Source organism: Calliopsis andreniformis, chromosome 1, assembly GCF_051401765.1.
Source record: "Calliopsis andreniformis isolate RMS-2024a chromosome 1, iyCalAndr_principal, whole genome shotgun sequence".
NCBI classification, from domain to species: Eukaryota; Metazoa; Arthropoda; class Insecta; order Hymenoptera; family Andrenidae; genus Calliopsis; species Calliopsis andreniformis.
In genome coordinates, this window is record NC_135062.1 from 13,848,533 (window position 1) to 13,866,853 (window position 18,321).

Below are 18,321 nucleotides of genomic sequence, written 5' to 3' on the forward strand. Positions count from 1 at the left end.
TTTCAAATATTCAAATTTTCAAATATTCAAATTTTCAAATATTCAAATTTTCAAATTTTCAAATATTCAAATATTCAAATATTCAAATTTTCAAACTTTCAAATTTTCAAATATTCAAATTTTCAAAGTTTTTAATTTCCACATTTTCATTGCTGTATTTAAGTACTCAAATTTCAAAGTCATCAAATAACTAAGCGTGGAACTATCAATACTACACCTAATTGCGAATTTCAACGTCTTGCAAACTTTCATTTCTATACAAATTCATTCAATTTAACGCAATAAATTCTTACCAGAGCAATTAGTCACACTTCTGCTTTAAATATTCCTACATTAACAGAAAGCACATTCAGCGACTGATGACAGCCTGAAACGAGTATTCAATGCTTAAAAGTAATATCTAAAAGCATTAGAACTACAGCGTAATAAATAAAAAGGCAGGATTGAACACATTCCTCGTATTGGAGCATTTGTTCCGACTTAATTCGCGCGGCACCGCGTAAAATTGATCGTAAGAAGTTAATTTCGTTTGGAAAGTTGCGAGATAGTTGGAATATCGAGTGACTTTTTATAAGGCGCGGTAGATCGTTACGGGACGCAAGAAATATCGATCCAGCGTAGATCGTAGCAGCGAATTTCACTTGCCGAGGTACAGCGGGACGAGAAATTTGTATAATAATGTGTATGAAAATGCGCGGTGATCAATTAAGCCACGTGATGCACGCGTCTATTAATTACGAACCCCGACCAATCGCGACTGTCCCGCGGTGAAATTGCGTGCGCGATACAAGGATCGTTCTTAGTCGTGGAGACGCGATTCTAAAAGCGAACGTACGCAACGTAAATCAAGAAACCGACGTTCCTAACAGTGAAATCACGCTGAACGAGAAAAATCACCATTCCAATCTTACGTTCGGCGAAAACGTAACGCGATAGATATCTCGTCGTGGAAAAACGAACGCTTGAATAATCCCTCTGGCAAAAACAGGCAGTAACATTAATACCTTTTTCCGATTCTTCTAATAGTGCATGAAAATTTTCTTGCCACGCGATGTCTATAAGTAACGCTTCGATTCATAAAGTAAGTGTGACAAATTCGAGAAAATTGGAATATACCAACTCTAATGTACGATTAATATGTCTGAGATTATTATTTATGCGTTCTGTTCAATTAGATACGTGTACAGTAATTAGGGTAAATAGTTATATGGGACTCGAGACTTGGATTACAGAGTCTGGTTTCACATTTTTTACATTCCATGTATGTTTACTGTAATTAAGCTCTAAAAACTGTAATAAAATTTGTAAGAACCATGTATAAAATACACTTATCTCGTGTATCAAGTGTGTTAGAAAATGGAAAAGGAGTAAAATGTACATAGAATGTTCAAAATGTATTTTCACATAAAATTCCTCCCCAAAACTAATTACCATCAAAAATTCTACTCTGGGTCAAAATGACCCTGCATCAAGTAAAAAGCCACCATCTCAAAATTACCTCTGAAATCGGAACCTTCTTCCTACAACTGCTATTAAAAATATTCCCAACTCCTCAAAAAATATTCACAAATTCCAAATAGCTAAAATATTACAAATAACCGCGCAAGGGTGAAACCAAAAATCCCAGCTAGACTTCCAAGATCCTTCTCCGCATCAGAAAAATGCCAGCCACGAGCCAGCAGATCGCAGGGTCGTTAAGATCTATAAACGGGCAGGACACGGTCTGGCGAAGCGACGAAAGAAGTTTTGCCACGACTTTTCCCCGAGGCACGGCCTTAAAGCCATCTAGAACGATCGCGATAAGAAGAGGGAACATTCAGCAGTGGGACTTTGAGAATCGATGTAGATCGGCCGCGCACGAAGCAGGAAGGATAAATGGCACCGCGAAGGGTTAATTAAACGCATACGTGCATGACGCGCGTGAAGCGTTGGAACTGGTTAAATCGGTGAGCAGGCAGGTTTCGGTGATAGTGACCCAGTAGCTGGAAGCAGAGACGATTCCCTTGCTCCCGAGGTAGCGGTACCCAACGTTGGTATCCTTCACCCTGCGGACACTTCACCGGTTCTCGGTAAACAATTAGACGTGACTTGCTCCAGATGTAGCAACAACTACCGTTGCTCGTAACGCATCCCGATCGTCTCATAGCCTGGGGAAACTGGAGTGGGTAAGAGCAGGTTGATGGGGATCGAAATCTTTCATTCGAGTCCCCTTGTTCTATGGATACCTCTATTTTGATCATCGATAGCCATTCTTGCTCTCCATGACAACTTTCTGTGTTTCTCATCAGACATATGATTTCTTATATTTAGAATTATGTCACTTTTGGTATTTTTGTTACTTGTGTGTCTTAGAGGATGCAAGCTATTGTGATTTTTACTGAAATTGGAGCACCTATGTATGACTTAACATGTTCGCGAGCAGTGTATTTTGTGAAGACTGTCTTCAGCAGCCAGTAACAGTCTTTTCAGCACAAAAATGGCTCACATGTTGTGCTTGGATAATGAGGAGAGCTATCTCTTGATTCAATAGGTGGGCCATTGGACTCGAATGTGTTAATTAGTGAGAAGAAAATGTTCTTTTTCTGAGCCTTAGAATTTTCTGGATATTTTGATGTTTAAGAAGGTATTTTGCTAGAGATGTGAAAAATTGAAAGAGACCAGGAAAGAGTTGTATCTAGAAAAAAGTGAATATTGCAGGAAACCTGGAAAGACTGGAGAAGATCGAGATCCAGGATTTAGAAATGTCCTAATGAGATACTAACGGTTCACCTAGTTTCGTGCTCTAAATTAGGGTTAGAAAATGAGGGAGATGGATATTTCACAACGCAGACTTTCAATGATTCTGAATGATGAGAAAGTGTTGATAGAAGAAAGGTTGGAACTTTCCTTCTTAATTCTTTTTATAGGCTCTAAAGTGAGATGAGAGGTTCGATAGCAAGTAAAATGCTCTATATTGCAAATTATCCAATACTTGCTATCTTCAAGGAACTAAAAATGAATAATAAAATATTTCTTCAAATCTATCAGAACCTCAAATTTAACTATTCAATGAAAATTATAATATTAACAAAACACCTTGCACAGTAAATATCCTAAACAAAGTTATATAAACCTGTAACCTAATATCAAAAAGAAGCTCAAAGAATCCCCAAGATTAGCAATCATACCAACTTAATATTAATAGAAGCTAATGTACGAAGGACACAGCTTAACAAGGACACGAAGTCATACATCTGACAGAGACTTTTCGAATTTACCCTCGAACCCGCTCGAAGGTGCAACTAGAATAGATTTCAATGTCGCAATTCATTTTTCATCGACACTATTCCGTATCAATTTCAGGGTAAAGGAAATACAAATAACTCGAGCACAAGTGTCACACGATTGTATATCGATGGAATGAATATAGCATGGAAATTCAATCCTTTGGATTGCAGCGCGACTCCGCTGAAGCATCAATGCTACCTAACATTCTACCAGCATAGCAAAGTAAATAATCCTATCGACTTGCAACGTGTCAATAACTCGCTATGTCCCGTGATTTTTCTCGCGCAGGCTCTTCTAGCCAAACCAACTGGAGCAAAATAATACACGGATCGATTACTGACGATGCTCACCCTGACTCCTTACGTTCTTGCATTACGAAACGGTAATTAAGTCATCGTGACTATTCTTGAAACAAGTGTATTCATATTGGCACTCCATTTGGAGCATCCAATTGGGTGAAGAATTCACATTATTCTGCTGTGACCCTTTTTCTTCAAATTCACAGTTTTGAAGATTTGAATTAATGAAACCTTCGACTGAAATTTGGAGAAGTGTGTGAAAGCAGAGAAGCCTAAAATCTTTATCAAAATATGTACGTGAGAATCAGTTATGAGAACACTGAAACGTTTCCATGACTTGAAGTTTCAATAGTCAGTATATTTTATTTGTAGAAACAGTTTATAAGTAAATTCATTACCTCGTATATTTCAGAAGTAGTAGAGAACTCGATCTCTGTAAGGAAAGATTTTACCTATATATTTATTTTGATTTTACCTATAAATTCTCTCGATTCGTTTCAGTGTTTGAGTAGAGCGATTGTCCCATGAACTTCAACTCTGGATGACAAGAGAGCTTGTGAATTAGTAGTGACTTTCAGTTTGCTTAATCCCTGCATGCATGAGAGAATAATAGTGATAAATATTACTATTCCACGCGATTCTGTAGAAACAAATAATTTCACGTGACGATTTATGATACAGCGAAAACGATTTATGACACAGTTCTATCGAGTATACTAATAACGACACTTTCACGTCGTTCGAATGCAGACGTATAATCGAGAGCTTAATAAAACGAAGAGTATTCGTGTTCCACGTTGCATAAACCTTCCAGCGTCGTGTGTAAATAATAACGTAATATTGAACCTTCGATAAGATATGTATCGTAATTTATACCGAGCACAGGGAAAGGTTAAAAGATCAATTGCGAGAAATTTCAATTTGTGCGCTGATCAATTCTAACGATCTCAAAGAAAGTCAATGTTTTCTCCTTATATATTTTGTTGTAAATGCGTATTCCTGCAAAAACACGAGGAAAACGAACGAAATCATTAGTTTACGAGCAAAAACCGAGTATATTTTACAAATGCACCGTGAAATCATTAAACCACGGAAGTAAAACATCTGCCTGATTTTTAATATGCTAATCAGTAAGGAAGTGAAGTTGAGACAGTGTTACATTATGACTATAACTTGAGCAGAGCTGCTCAGGTGAAAATTTATGCAGAGTGTGTTCATCGATGTATACAGACACCAGACACACTTAATTAACGATTACACAGTACGATTAATTAGTGAAATGCGAGGAATAAATAAATTTTCATTGAAAATATTACTCAAAAATTCAAATATTCTCAACTACAAAAATAATTACTACTATTCACACTACTAATCTCTCTATATTATCAGTAATTGTTCGCAGAAATTATTTTCCAACGCAGAACTAATTCAATTCTAAAAGACTTCCCTTCAAAGGGTGCATGAAGGTACCCATTAAAAAAGTGAATTCAAATCTGACAACTAAAATACTATCTGCTACCACAAAAACCCTCGTGCTTTTCATCTCTTGGTAATTAACGCAATTTGCACTCTTAATTACCTTTACACTTCGCGTACCGCGTGTTCCAACATTTAGAACACTCCCTTCAAGCGATCATTAATGTCAACCCAGAATCAAGTCCCGACAGAGCGTTCATTACGCGCAAACATCAATGAATCGCTTTAACATATGTTCCCATCGAGGACATATTCCTCTTCCTCGTCAAAGGGGGGTCAAATGCCGCGTACTTTCATTGAACGACACGAGTATCGCCATCAATCTTCATTAGCGCATTGGCAATTCTATGGATCGAACAACGGTAATACAACTGACGTGCTACGATGGAGGACGTAAAATAAATTACGCGCAACCGTGCATATATCATTATTGTACCCCTGTCGCTGCTTTCTTTCTAACATTGTACTAGCAGCGATTCCGTTCTGCTTGCGCGGCCTTATTAGCAGTCCTTTTATTTTCCATTGAACAAGAGTACTGTGCTCACGAGGAATTAATCACCGTGTACCGCGATTCAATATCTGAGTATCGCGCACCAGTGATAGGTGTGATGATAAATCTGCCGATAAGAGAATGAATGAACGATGTGTTGGGAATTCTTACTATTATGGATTGACCATTTAACAGTGATAGTGATGAAAAAGATCTTTAGTCGATTTACTGTACTGTACTCGAACAATAAATTTGCGAAATTGATGGTAATGTGAGTGGTGATAGGAATTGTGGTGGCAAATGTTCAGATGTGTAATTATTGTGTTGAACAAAGTAAGTCTTTCTACGGTTGATGAATGAAGTAACGACAGGTTCCCTTCGATAATTTATAATTAATTGTTTGAAGGATTATTGTATAGCAAGTTAGTGTTCCTTCTGTGATTTAAATAAAACGAAAATATGACTAAATTGAATTTTATTTATCTCAGAATTTAATTCATGAGATATCTATTTCAATAAGAGTAATTGAAAACTATTTATTTTTATTTGAAATTTCGTATTACCTACCAGAGAAAATGGGGAAAAACTCTACTATATCTGAGATCACTAAACAATTAAGCTCTTTAACACTTTTCACTTTGGCACCACAAGAAGAGTATTGCGCAACCAAACAACCCAGACCACATCACTGAGGCACGTTTGAACCTTCACTATCTCCTTTTTCTTTGCACACAGTAATTTAGATCAACTTATAGAATGTTCGTAAACTACACGATGTTCGAAACAACGTAAGTAGTCGAGTTTCAGAATTTCCTGTACGACTCCACGGAATTTGCTTAAAACAAACACGCGTGCCATATGGTCCTGTTAGAGAGCAACGAACTAGACATAAACAAATTTATTCGCACCAGCTTAGAGATCTAAAATTAAATTTATTCGGGCCGAGCTTCCGCTCCTTTTTATCGATCGTCGATTTAAATGGTAGAACGATGTAACTCGTGAAAATTAAACGCGAAAGTGGCGCTGCTTAATAAGAAATATAAAATGATTATCTGTTTAATTTGTGGAAAGTAATTTACTCGAAAATTATTTATTGAGTAATTAACTACGTCGAAAAAAAATAGAAATACTGTAAACTAGGTACAAAAGAAATCTATTTCAAAGATTAAATTCATTTCCGAGAATTTTGACTAGATATTCTAAGAATATCTAAAAATATAGAAGCACTTCGACTGAGTAATTGAAATAAATTTAAAATGTATTAAAACACTTTCTCTCCCTATTTCCATTAATAAAATTATGAAACGTTTGTCAGAATGAAAAGAGGAGTTATTTTTAGCTTACAAAAAAATACACTAGATTAGTACATAGTATAGATATATCGTATAAATAACTGAACCCATTAATTACCATTAATTAACTTTGAAAATAATTACCCTGACATTGCGAAATTAAAAACAAAATCACTTGTTTCAGGAAATGAGATCGCTAGAAACGATACGAATTTCATTAATTATGCTTTCACTGAAAATTTCATTCGAAATCTTCTTTACAAAATGTACACAAGTAATAAGATTACTAAAATTGAAATTCATATCAAAATGTTTCTAACGAATACTGAATAAAATATAATATATATAATAAAAAATATTTTGCACTGAATATCATCACAAATACTATCTTTAAATGAATCTCTCTATTATTTAACTATTCAAATTTAAGATTAAAACTTCAATGTATAACTTGAATTAATAATACTCACTGTATGAATTGACAGTACGTGTAACAAGATGAAATACAGTCACTATAATTGCAAGGAATGTATGAAAAACAGGAAACTAAATGGAAACATCGAACTTGACTTCAAATTGAAAACTCAGACTCAGGACCTCTTATCATCACTGTGGTTCACCACTGAATGTCATTCGGAACGCAAATCACCTTTCTTTCGTTCGGGTCATAAAGTTTTTGTTCATGAAAGCAGTGGGGTCTATGTTTATGTTCGATCGGACAATTTCTAAAACGGCATTGTTTTTATGCCCACATTTAACATGACATAGTCGTGTACGCAGTAAGTACACGTATTGGAAAATCTACTAACACAAAAAATTAAATACGTATACGTATACATCTACTAAGAAATCTTCTATCATTACAAATTATTTATAAATATTTCTCTTATATATTTGGTCTCTCATTAATTACACCTGTTTATATTAGCCATAAATTAAGATTTATGTCTAACTGTACTGTAATCTTATAGTCTGATTCTCTGCATGATGTATTAAAAAGTTTCCTATTTTCATACAAATGTTTAAGACTACTATTTGGTGCAATAACATACCATCATTGTGTAATATACAATATACATATCAGTTATAGTAAAAGATAAAAATCATAGGTATACAAATAAAAACACATAAAATAATTACTACTAAGTTTCTAAACATGAAAATTTAAAGCCGAATATGCCTCCAAAATGGCTGCTACATAAGACTAGAGTGTACTATAATCATGGGCATGACTGTAACTGCCTATGGGTATCATATGTATTTTACGTTGAGAGATGCAATTGAGGAGGGAGAAAAGGAGAAACAGAAAAAGACAGAATACCCGAGTAGAAAGACAAAACCAACGCGAACGAGTCGAGTTCTCGACGCCCACCTGATCGTACGAGGAGTAGAAAGACAATCGTGCTGAAACTGAACGCACGCTGCATCGCCTCGCTTCAACGAAAGTATAACTTACGCTACTATCTCTGACCTGCAACGAAGTTGCATCATTGCAAAAAGAAATCGCAACGAAAATCGCCAGGTATTTATTTCAAGACTGCATTTTAAAAATGAGTCTGATTCACTTTCTTGAATTGCTTTGATAGATCTGTACCAGTTACGCGCATTTCAAGCATACCCAGAGGTAATTATTTACTATTACTAGCGTTTATCCTGTACGTCTGCTTAAGTGTCAGCTGTCGGCTATTTCCGTTAACAATAAAGAGGCATATCCGGCTTTAGAAACGGAAAGTATATATTTATAGTATCGATCCGTATTCTAGTTATTTTAACTTCCTCATAACTCTTACATCAATCCCAAAATAGATTTACCACATCTTTTACATAGCTAAACTTTCATTTCATCTTTTATTGAATGTAATAGTCAATAACTAATTTTTTTCATTACGATTCATTAAATATTTACTAAATATATCGGATATTTTTGGTTTGAAAAAATTCATTTAAGAACTTTTAATATTTAAACAACCACTTGTGCAAGATACTATAAATATATCATTTAAATAAATTGTCTAGCTACAATAGGATGTTGCTTTATGTCTCACTCACCATATGCTCCACTGCTTTCTCCTCAAGTTCGGCTAAAGTCCAGTCTATTTGAAAACTTAAAGGTTGAAGACGAGACTCCATTTCACGCAGCCATTTTCGCAAACATTTGACTTCATGCTCAAAATCTATAATGGAAATTATTTGCTTCAGGGAATCTTCATTTGGGAAGGTATTATTTAAGTTAGAAATGTTGGATTGCTGAAAACGAATTACCTGCTGTTATGTCTTGTTCATTGGACACCGGCCGCTCGACTGGGGCCATAATTTGTTCAACTAAATCCCATTTTGCATTCAAATGGTCAACACGCCACGCTACTTCATCTTTCAAAGCAGGGGCACGTGACACTAACTTTGTAGCTTGCTCATTAAATAATTTTCTTCTATATGCCCTACGTCGCAGCTCCTCCATGTGAGCCTAACATACGTGTTACATGTTAATGCGTAATCATAAGCAATTTTTTGAAATACGCTCGATAAATGTAATTAATACGTACCGCACGCAGACTTTTATCTAATAAATTTTCTTCCTTGGAATAAACCAATTCCTGAAGAACCCTTAGCCATGAATATAGCTCTGAAAATTGATTACTAACTTCTTTTAAACTCCATGATTGTGTGGATACATCAGTCTCATCCCATGTTAATTCACCATGAGCTTCCTGTTAACGTGAAATAACACTTATTTGTGTAACATTTATATTTTATGTTCAATTATTTAAGATCAAATACATACCTTACAACTATCTATTAAATTAGTATCCATAATATAATCATAATTAGATCGTATTGCTGCCCAGAAATCATCTTTGCAGTCCTCACGATTTGTCCATAAGCGTTGATTGTGAAGATGCTTTGGATCTTTCCTATAATGTTAAAAGAACATTTTATATTATACACTCATTAAAATGTGTACTAACATGAAGCAAATGAAGTATGAAGCAAACCTTTTCTTTGTGAGACTGTTGTAGGGTCTTTCTATCGCTATCCCTGCTTGGCCATGCTTGTCCAAGCCATGGCCCAGCGGTTGTAGCGAAGTTAAGGAGAAGCTCATCTTCATGGCTTTGCAGTGATCTATAACACAGAAAGTTCAAATGAAAAATAAATTCAATTGCATTATACGTTGCTAAAAACATCCAACATAATTCCCTCCGTATCACTAAACATATACATCTTCTGTTCAAATCCTAGTGTCAAAATGATATTAAAACCGATACATAAAGAAAAGCTACTTTTACACACACATTACATAAAGAAATATCTCTCAAATACAACTGCAAAGTACATACAACTTATTGAACAATTTCAATCATCATTTAACATCATTATGACACTAAAAACACTCAAAAAAAAGAGAATACAAATCCATCTATTTGTCGTTCTTTCTTACTAATAGCAAACAAAGGTAATCGCACTGGTTATATTTAAAGTTACAAAAGAACAACAAAAGAGATAAGAATATAACCTCAAAACCATTGCTCAGAAAAATTCTTTCTTCCCCTCTATCCCGATCAAAATTCTTCCCTCGTATTCACTTAACAATCGAAACTTACTATTCCCTACGTGCATGATGCTACTCAGAATATCTACACCGCCAAGTCAAGCCACTTCTCAAATTTCCAACTCGTAGAGTACTACTCAATCCCATCGCGTTGCTCGCAACACAACATACAGTTTTTCCGCGTTATTTCGCCTGTATTCGTCGACTACACGTGCAGATGCAACAATAGAGCAATTAATATGTACACACTGTGTACAACCGTATTTTGTGCAGCCAAGCGATTAGATGTGTACGTTTTTATCAGTAATGCACGAGTCTCACACAGACTCCGGCTCGCGTAGCGAGATAAGCGTACATCATTTCACGAAGTCGCTCCGAAGTGATTCGCCTCATCCCATCGTCATACTCACTCATTCTTAACGTAAGTGGTCATGAAATAAAGTCAGCGTTCCCCGAAACGGTCCCACATCGGATACATTATTCAACGCGCGAGAAAAAAAACGTGATTGAGAAAACCGAAGAACGTTGCAACGAGAGCTCTAGCTGGAGGGGCTGTGCTCCGTTGCATACACGTCCAAAGCAGCCTCTTGCACCAGCAAGTAGCTATGCAAACAATACATCGATACGCCAAGGATACCGATGCACCTGTTCGGAGCCACTTCGACCAAAAGCTGCTCCTCAAGCATGCTGCATCTGACGTTCGTTATGCATCGACGCTACGCGGCCACCGATGCATCGACAGCGATATCGCGTCGAGCAATGGTTTTTTGCATTCTTCCTCGATGGAAACGTTACTGAAAACCTCGATACCGCCTTCACTCACTCATATTACTCGTTTCAGGCCCGAACAGACGGACGATCCATTTAGACGCACTGCTGGCCGCTCGGCGGTAACATTTGCACAATTCTTAACGCAACGAGTCCGCCAATTCTTTTTTTTTTCTTTTTTTTTTTTTGTTAACAAAATACCGCCTCACACACCGCTTCGTGCACACCGACATGCACCGACGTGCACTGCCTCACTGCGCGTGCGCCCGCGCGACAAGTGCAACGAGCCACGACTCATGGCGGATTCTCAGTAAGATATCTATTCTTGTTATTGGTGGCAGAGCGGAGTGAACTGGCGTGTTAAAAACCGAGATAGAACGGAATTAGAAGAGATATTCCTGTAGCAGCAATAAGAGAAAGCAAATGGCTGTGACAAATTATTAGATACGAGCAGCCGCTGCGCTTGGAGCACCACGTCATACGCGACGCGCTTATTTTTTTAAAATGAATCTCGATCGAACTGTTCGCTCAGTGGAAATGTTATTCGAGCTGCTCGAAGGAAACGAGAGTAAGAGTAAAATGAAGAAAATTTGAAATAAATTGGAAAATGTAATGCTGACAAGCGTTGCTTCGCGACATGCGAAATTCACATGGAAGCTGAAGCATGTTGCGAAAGTAGCGCGTCTGTCTTTCACTATGACACTAATTTTTTTTTCTCAGTATGTATGCTGTCTCTTCGAAAGTATTCCCAGTCATATTTTACGGGACTTTGTTCTCTTTTATTATCGTGTCCAATTGTCGAATTCCCTGGAAACTCTGAGTTATATGCGATGTACGAAGATGCTATAAAAAGATTTGCCGACCTGTTTGTTGATTAACAGGTATTGATAACGTCTGCAAAACCACAAATTTCCGTGTTCTTAAGTTTCCACGAGTCTCTTTTGCGATATCGAAGTTACACAATCCTTATCCATATGTATTTAAACCAGTATCAGGAGGTACTGTTACTTGCAATCAACGTCCTTGGCCAGTTCCTTAAAGTTATTACAAGAAAAATCAATTAAAAAGAATATTACTCGATGGTTAATTTTAAAAGTGAACGATCTACATACTAATAAAGTCATACGATTACTTTCCCTTGATCATGATCGATATCAACGAAATTGGCCAAAGAATTACGAACAAAATTAATATCTATATAATTGAAATAAAAAAATTAGACAATTTATCGAAACGAAAAATATCCATTGAATCTTCCAACTCTTTCAATACTAAAACTGACGTTCAAAATATATTTGACACACTAAGCAGATATATTCTACCAGCATCGAAGGAGTTAAAAAATCCGCGGAAAAAGAAATAATTGAGGAAAATATAAAAGGACAGGTAAGGTACCATAAGTCAGTAACAATTGCAAATCCGCTTGTTTATTTCATGTCGTTGGTCATGGGAAACCCGTGGCGAGGTTCAGTTTAATATTCCTCAGCTCCCTCTCCTTCGCCTTCAGCGGAATCCATTCCAACCTCCTCATAATCCTTCTCCAAGGCAGCAAGATCCTCGCGCGCCTCGGAGAACTCACCTTCCTCCATACCTTCACCAACGTACCAGTGAACGAACGCTCTCTTGGCATACATCAAATCGAACTTGTGGTCAAGTCGGGCCCACGCTTCGGCGATAGCAGTGGTATTCGACAACATACACACGGCACGCTGCACCTTGGCGAGGTCGCCGCCTGGCACAACAGTGGGTGGCTGGTAATTAATACCAACTTTGAATCCAGTGGGACACCAGTCGACGAACTGTATAGTACGCTTCGTCTTGATAGTCGCGATAGCTGCATTCACGTCCTTAGGCACAACATCTCCTCTGTACAGCATGCAGCAAGCCATGTACTTTCCTTGACGAGGATCGCACTTCACCATCTGATTGGCTGGCTCGAAGCAGGCGTTCGTTATCTCCGCGACAGAAAGCTGCTCGTGGTAAGCCTTCTCCGCGGAGATCACTGGGGCATAGGTCACCAGAGGGAAATGAATCCTTGGGTAAGGTACTAAGTTGGTCTGGAACTCCGTCAGGTCCACGTTCAGAGCGCCGTCGAAACGAAGCGAAGCAGTAATCGAGGAGACGATTTGACCAATCAGCCGGTTCAGATTCGTGTACGTCGGTCTCTCGATGTCCAAGTTGCGGCGACAGATGTCGTAGATAGCCTCGTTGTCGACCATAAACGCACAATCGGAGTGTTCTAGAGTGGTGTGGGTGGTGAGGATAGAGTTGTAGGGTTCGACCACAGCAGTGGAGACTTGGGGCGCTGGGTAAATGGCGAACTCGAGTTTAGACTTCTTTCCATAATCCACAGAGAGACGTTCCATCAGTAGAGATGTGAAGCCAGAGCCAGTGCCACCTCCAAATGAGTGGAAGATGAGGAAACCCTGGAGTCCTGTGCATTGGTCTGCGAGTTTGCGGATACGGTCCAATACAAGGTCGACAATCTCTTTGCCGATTGTATAGTGACCGCGAGCGTAGTTGTTCGCGGCATCTTCCTTGCCTGTGATCAACTGCTCTGGGTGGAAGAGCTGACGATATGTGCCTGTGCGAACCTCGTCTGGAAAAGGCATTCAAGATGGTTAGAAAATTGTGCTTAGGATCATAGGATATGGTGTGTTTAAACCAAGCGAAGGAATGTTCATTCACCTCTTCCTTCAGCACAATTCGAGTAGCACGAGCATACTTTCATTCACTTGTCGATTTTATACATTCATAATTGGATTTTGTCCTGAAGTGGGTGAAGAATGAGCATATGTTCACTTGGTCTATACGTAACATTACATATAACATATACATACCGACTACTGTAGGCTCTAAGTCGATGAAAACAGCTCTGGGAACATGTTTTCCGGCACCTGTTTCACTGAAGAAAGTATTGAAACTATCATCACCTCCTCCAATAGTCTTGTCTGATGGCATCTGACCGTCGGGTTGAATGCCATGTTCAAGACAATACAATTCCCAACAGGCATTACCAATCTGGACTCCAGCCTGACCAACGTGGATTGAAATACATTCACGCTGGAAGAAGATAAACGTACAATGAACACTGCTGCGATTATATATGAACTACGGCTCAAATTTCTAGGGAATCACCGTAAAGGTAGAAATAGAATGACCGATGAAATAAAAATTTCTCTATGAATTATATTCAAAACACTTTTGTCACAGAAACTGTCTTCAACAAATTTGCTGTCAGATCCAAGAAGCAGGTCAGCCGCCATATGCCGAACACTGACACTTCGCAACCGTGCACTCTGACATTTAGCACTGACAACTGAGTCCGCGATATCGCGTGTTTGACATCGAACGTGTTTAAAAAATATCGAATTTTGATAAAAAAATTGAAACTATAAGTGTACTAAGGCCATCAAGAACTCTGTTCGAAAGTTCCATCGCATCGACAAGAAAAGACGCGGACCTTCCTCCCACTTGACAGACGTCAAACGTATCAAAATTTCGTATTTTGGTGCAAGTCCATGCATGTTCTCGAAAAACAGAATTAATAGAATTCAATTCGATTACTTAAGCATCGAGGCACTAAATGAAAGACAGTAGAAAAAAAGAAGGGCGAGGCCGGCCGGTTTGAGTGACACTTTCTACTCGCGACAGGTCAACGTTTCGCGACGAGTTCTTCACGTACTCGAAGTTTTAACAAAATTATTCACTTACCATTTTGAAGTCTGTAGTAGTGTTTTACGTTCTCGTGGAAACTGGGTAGGTCGACAGTTATAGCAAGTGATGAAGCTATTGCTATCAAACCACGCAGCACGATCGGTCGAACACCAAACGATTAATGCGCGAGGGACGCCTGGAACATGGGTCTTATACCCCCGAATATCGACTCGTTCGGCGCGCACTTATTGGCTGACGGTGAGCTCATCCCCTCGTCTGATTGGTCGGCCGCTGACCGCAGGACGTCGCGACACCTTCCACGCATGTTTCCTACTGGCGAAATATAGTACCGTTTATCTGTCATGCGACATTTATTTTATTGATTTTAGAAATTTCCTCTGAGTACGTCGAGCAAATTGGAATGTAATCTGTTCGTTGACTCAGTTGTGATTGATTCACAGTAAAACAATTGTGCTGAATTGATGCGAGACAGTCATAATTAATTCAAGGTGTGAAGCCCTACGTGCAATGCAGCGGGTCGCGAACTGGCGGTCATTCTTTAACATTGCAATGAATTTTCGAATATTTCAGAAGTTAAATTGACATATTTCAATTATGTCAGAGAGAAATGATAGTCTTAGTATAAATGAATAGGGAGTAGTAGAGATTATGTTCTTTTTATGTATGCGACCGTGACCTTTTTAAGAAATTAATTATTCTAAGTAGAATAGGTCGTTCATCGCCAGACATGCTCCAGAATTAATAGGTACTAGTTTAGCGGGAAATTTGAATTCGCTTTAAGATATGTTTCGAAGACTACTTGTTGGACGATTAGATATGTATCATTGCTGGAGAACAATTGTTACATTTCACCGAATATTTGTTTATGAAACTGTATGTAATTAGTAAATAATTTTGAGGAGATTCAATGTAATGAATTCTAAGAATTATTTTAAAGCCATCGGTTAATTTTCTCACCATTCTTTTAGTAGGCTTGTCGTGAAATCTCTGTCATCCGAGTTTCTCATTGCACCTGAGAGAAAGTTGCGTGGATGTACAAAGCAAAGAGATATAAAAATCTTTCACACGATGTAAGCTCTGCAAATTGTCCTCTTTCTGAACATAGTTAAGCTTTTGCAATAATAAACAAATAGGTATATACTACAAATTTTAGTATAAATCATTGAATAGATATTTTTATGAAAATACACGGCACAGTAACATTTATTGTTCTCCCTCTTTTTTTCTATTCGAATTGCTCCTTTTCTCGTAAATTCGTTCAAATAAGAAAATACTTCTAAAACGACCTACTGTATGGATCGATCTTCGGATATACATCCTCCTTTCGTTTCCTCGCATTATTCAAAGGCTTCTTGCAATGGAGAAGTGCCAAAGAAGGATGAGAGTTGCTGTGAGAGACCTCACGTAATACCATTCAGCCGCTCACTTTTTCTAAAATTGGTCACAGCCGATCGGATCTCCACTAAGGAAAGCGGTAAATCGCTGAGCAAGTTCTTCAGGAAGACGTGCTGGGTGGGGCACAGCCTATTGCTAGCTTTAAATAACTCATCTGTGCAACGATGTGCATGCAAATAATTGCGTGTCCCACTGTGAGAAGTGCAGCACTGCTTTGTATAGTGTTACTCCTTCGAAAAGAACACTTATTGATCGCGTCTTAATTGATCTTCCTTGAGCAAGATACAAACTCTGCATGTCCTCTGCAATGCAGACCTCGGCAACTCGTTAAAAAGCTCTAAAGATTCGTGTGATTTCAGACTGTAATACTTTTACAAATTTTAAGCTTCGATTAAGTATGTTTTGGGTCCTCCATTTTTTGAAACAGATTCTATCTGCCTCTTAAAATAAAATAAACCAATTACCTATAAAAAGTAACGTAAGTTTTTAATAATTTTTTATAAGATTAGTATATTTTGTGAGCGATTAAGCACAAATGGTATACAATTAATTACTTTAGGCAAACCTACTTTACAGGAAACTCAATTCTAAGTATGATCATGAAAGTTGATCTTTAATTACACAATCAATATTGTCACAACTGTTTGTGTTAAGTATTAGCGATGATGTAACAGATCGACCACGCGCCTTATTGTCCTTGCAGCGATCTCCTTCACTGAATATAGTTATTTGAAGTAACAAGTCTCCTTATATTGAAATTAATATATGCACAGTGACAATGAACTAAAAATTGATTTTTTTCATATTTCTAATTTGACATTCAACTTATCCTGGAATTTTGATTTATTTTAATGTATCAAAAATTGATCTTGGACCTGTGATATCCAATGCTCCTCTGTTCTAAACAGTTCTTTAACTAGCAGAACAAGTTGCACTAAAAAAGAATCGATCATACTTATTTCGATCTCACGTAGGCCGACTGTTTTTTCACTATTTTTTGTAACACAGGTATCTTTCCTGAGTCATCAAGGTATCTACATGAGGCTTCTAATATGCACCGAGGAGGAATACCTGTAACAGAGGTGTATATTATTGGACAAAGGCGAATTAGCAGGTCAAGGAGTATTTTTTAATGGAAGAAACGTTCTCCAGTTGCGTATAGTTGCTTAGTAACATATAGAGTGCCTATAACGTGTATTTCTGAGAACAAATAAATCACATATAATTTACAAAAAGGAACTTGACGTGGCGCTTAATATTGCTCTTATCATCCGTTTAATAGATACGATATTATTTATTATACGTGTATCTCAGGTGTATGGATTACTGAAAGGTCAAGTTTATGCGTGCATCTCACACACATCCACGTATCACTTCCGGTATACAGACGCATGCTTGCAAACAAATGTGAATCCTTTCAACGCTATCCTGTAGAGACGTGTCCACGTAGGCCGTGTTTGTCTTAAGATTGAAATTCAGAAAAGAGAGAGTGAAAAATTAGAGATACGTCGTTTTTGTGGACAACTCCCTGCGTTTCGTTTATGGAAACGCGCACAAGGCAGTGAGATATGTACAAAAAAATATAAAAAGTTTAGAAATTTCGAAACGAAGTTTTATGCTCGAATCTGATATTTTTATCGCCGATATCTTCGCTCGTAAGTATGGTTTCCCTTATGTGGTATAAGATTACACGCAGACGCGTGATTTATGATGTACAAAGTATAACGCTTTTCCCATCGAGAACGGAAGCACACAAGTACATCGATAAATATTAAGGGACATCTCCTTTAAATCAGATTTCATTGTCAAATCAATTAACTAAACGTAATATGACTTATCAAACGTAATTTCCTTACTATGTAACTGTTATTAGAAAAGTTACAGCACTTGTATCCTCGGTAAGTGGACAAACTAATGATGAAATCATCGCGATTTTCAGTTACTCCAACTGTACTTCTTTAGTATAATGTGTTCTCTTCGTTAATTAGTAGCTTCTAATTCGTTAACTTAATGATATGATCTTCCTGATCGGAATAATTTTTTTCTGCAACGACTTTTGATTTTATATAGAATACTCAACCCTATTCGATTCACACAAATATACATAGG

At 37.6% G+C, this 18,321-nt stretch overlaps 2 protein-coding genes across 3 annotated transcripts in view; both read right to left on the reverse strand.

Annotated features, from left to right (window-relative positions):
- LOC143178913 (uncharacterized) overlaps nucleotides 1-11,487 on the reverse strand; it is a 133,107-nt gene extending 121,620 nt beyond the window's left edge. For both annotated transcript variants that reach the window (XM_076377851.1, XM_076377856.1), the window contains exons 1-6: nucleotides 11,195-11,487; nucleotides 9,818-9,944; nucleotides 9,607-9,736; nucleotides 9,368-9,532; nucleotides 9,087-9,288; nucleotides 8,874-8,998 (exon numbers count right to left, since the gene is read on the reverse strand). In XM_076377851.1, the coding sequence (XP_076233966.1) occupies nucleotides 8,874-8,998; nucleotides 9,087-9,288; nucleotides 9,368-9,532; nucleotides 9,607-9,736; nucleotides 9,818-9,944; nucleotides 11,195-11,198 (753 nt within the window). In that variant the 5' untranslated portion in view covers nucleotides 11,199-11,487. The remainder of the gene's footprint in view (nucleotides 1-8,873; nucleotides 8,999-9,086; nucleotides 9,289-9,367; nucleotides 9,533-9,606; nucleotides 9,737-9,817; nucleotides 9,945-11,194) is intronic.
- Nucleotides 11,488-12,550: 1,063 nt separating this feature from the next.
- Nucleotides 12,551-14,993, reverse strand: LOC143178932 (tubulin alpha-1 chain). The gene is made up of 3 exons (XM_076377875.1): nucleotides 14,854-14,993; nucleotides 13,980-14,202; nucleotides 12,551-13,738 (listed from the first exon to the last, which is right to left on the reverse strand). Exons 1-3 carry the CDS (start codon nucleotides 14,854-14,856, stop codon nucleotides 12,612-12,614), a joined length of 1,353 nt encoding a protein of 450 aa, XP_076233990.1. The 5' UTR covers nucleotides 14,857-14,993; the 3' UTR covers nucleotides 12,551-12,611.
- Between the last annotated feature and the right edge of the window lie 3,328 nt (nucleotides 14,994-18,321).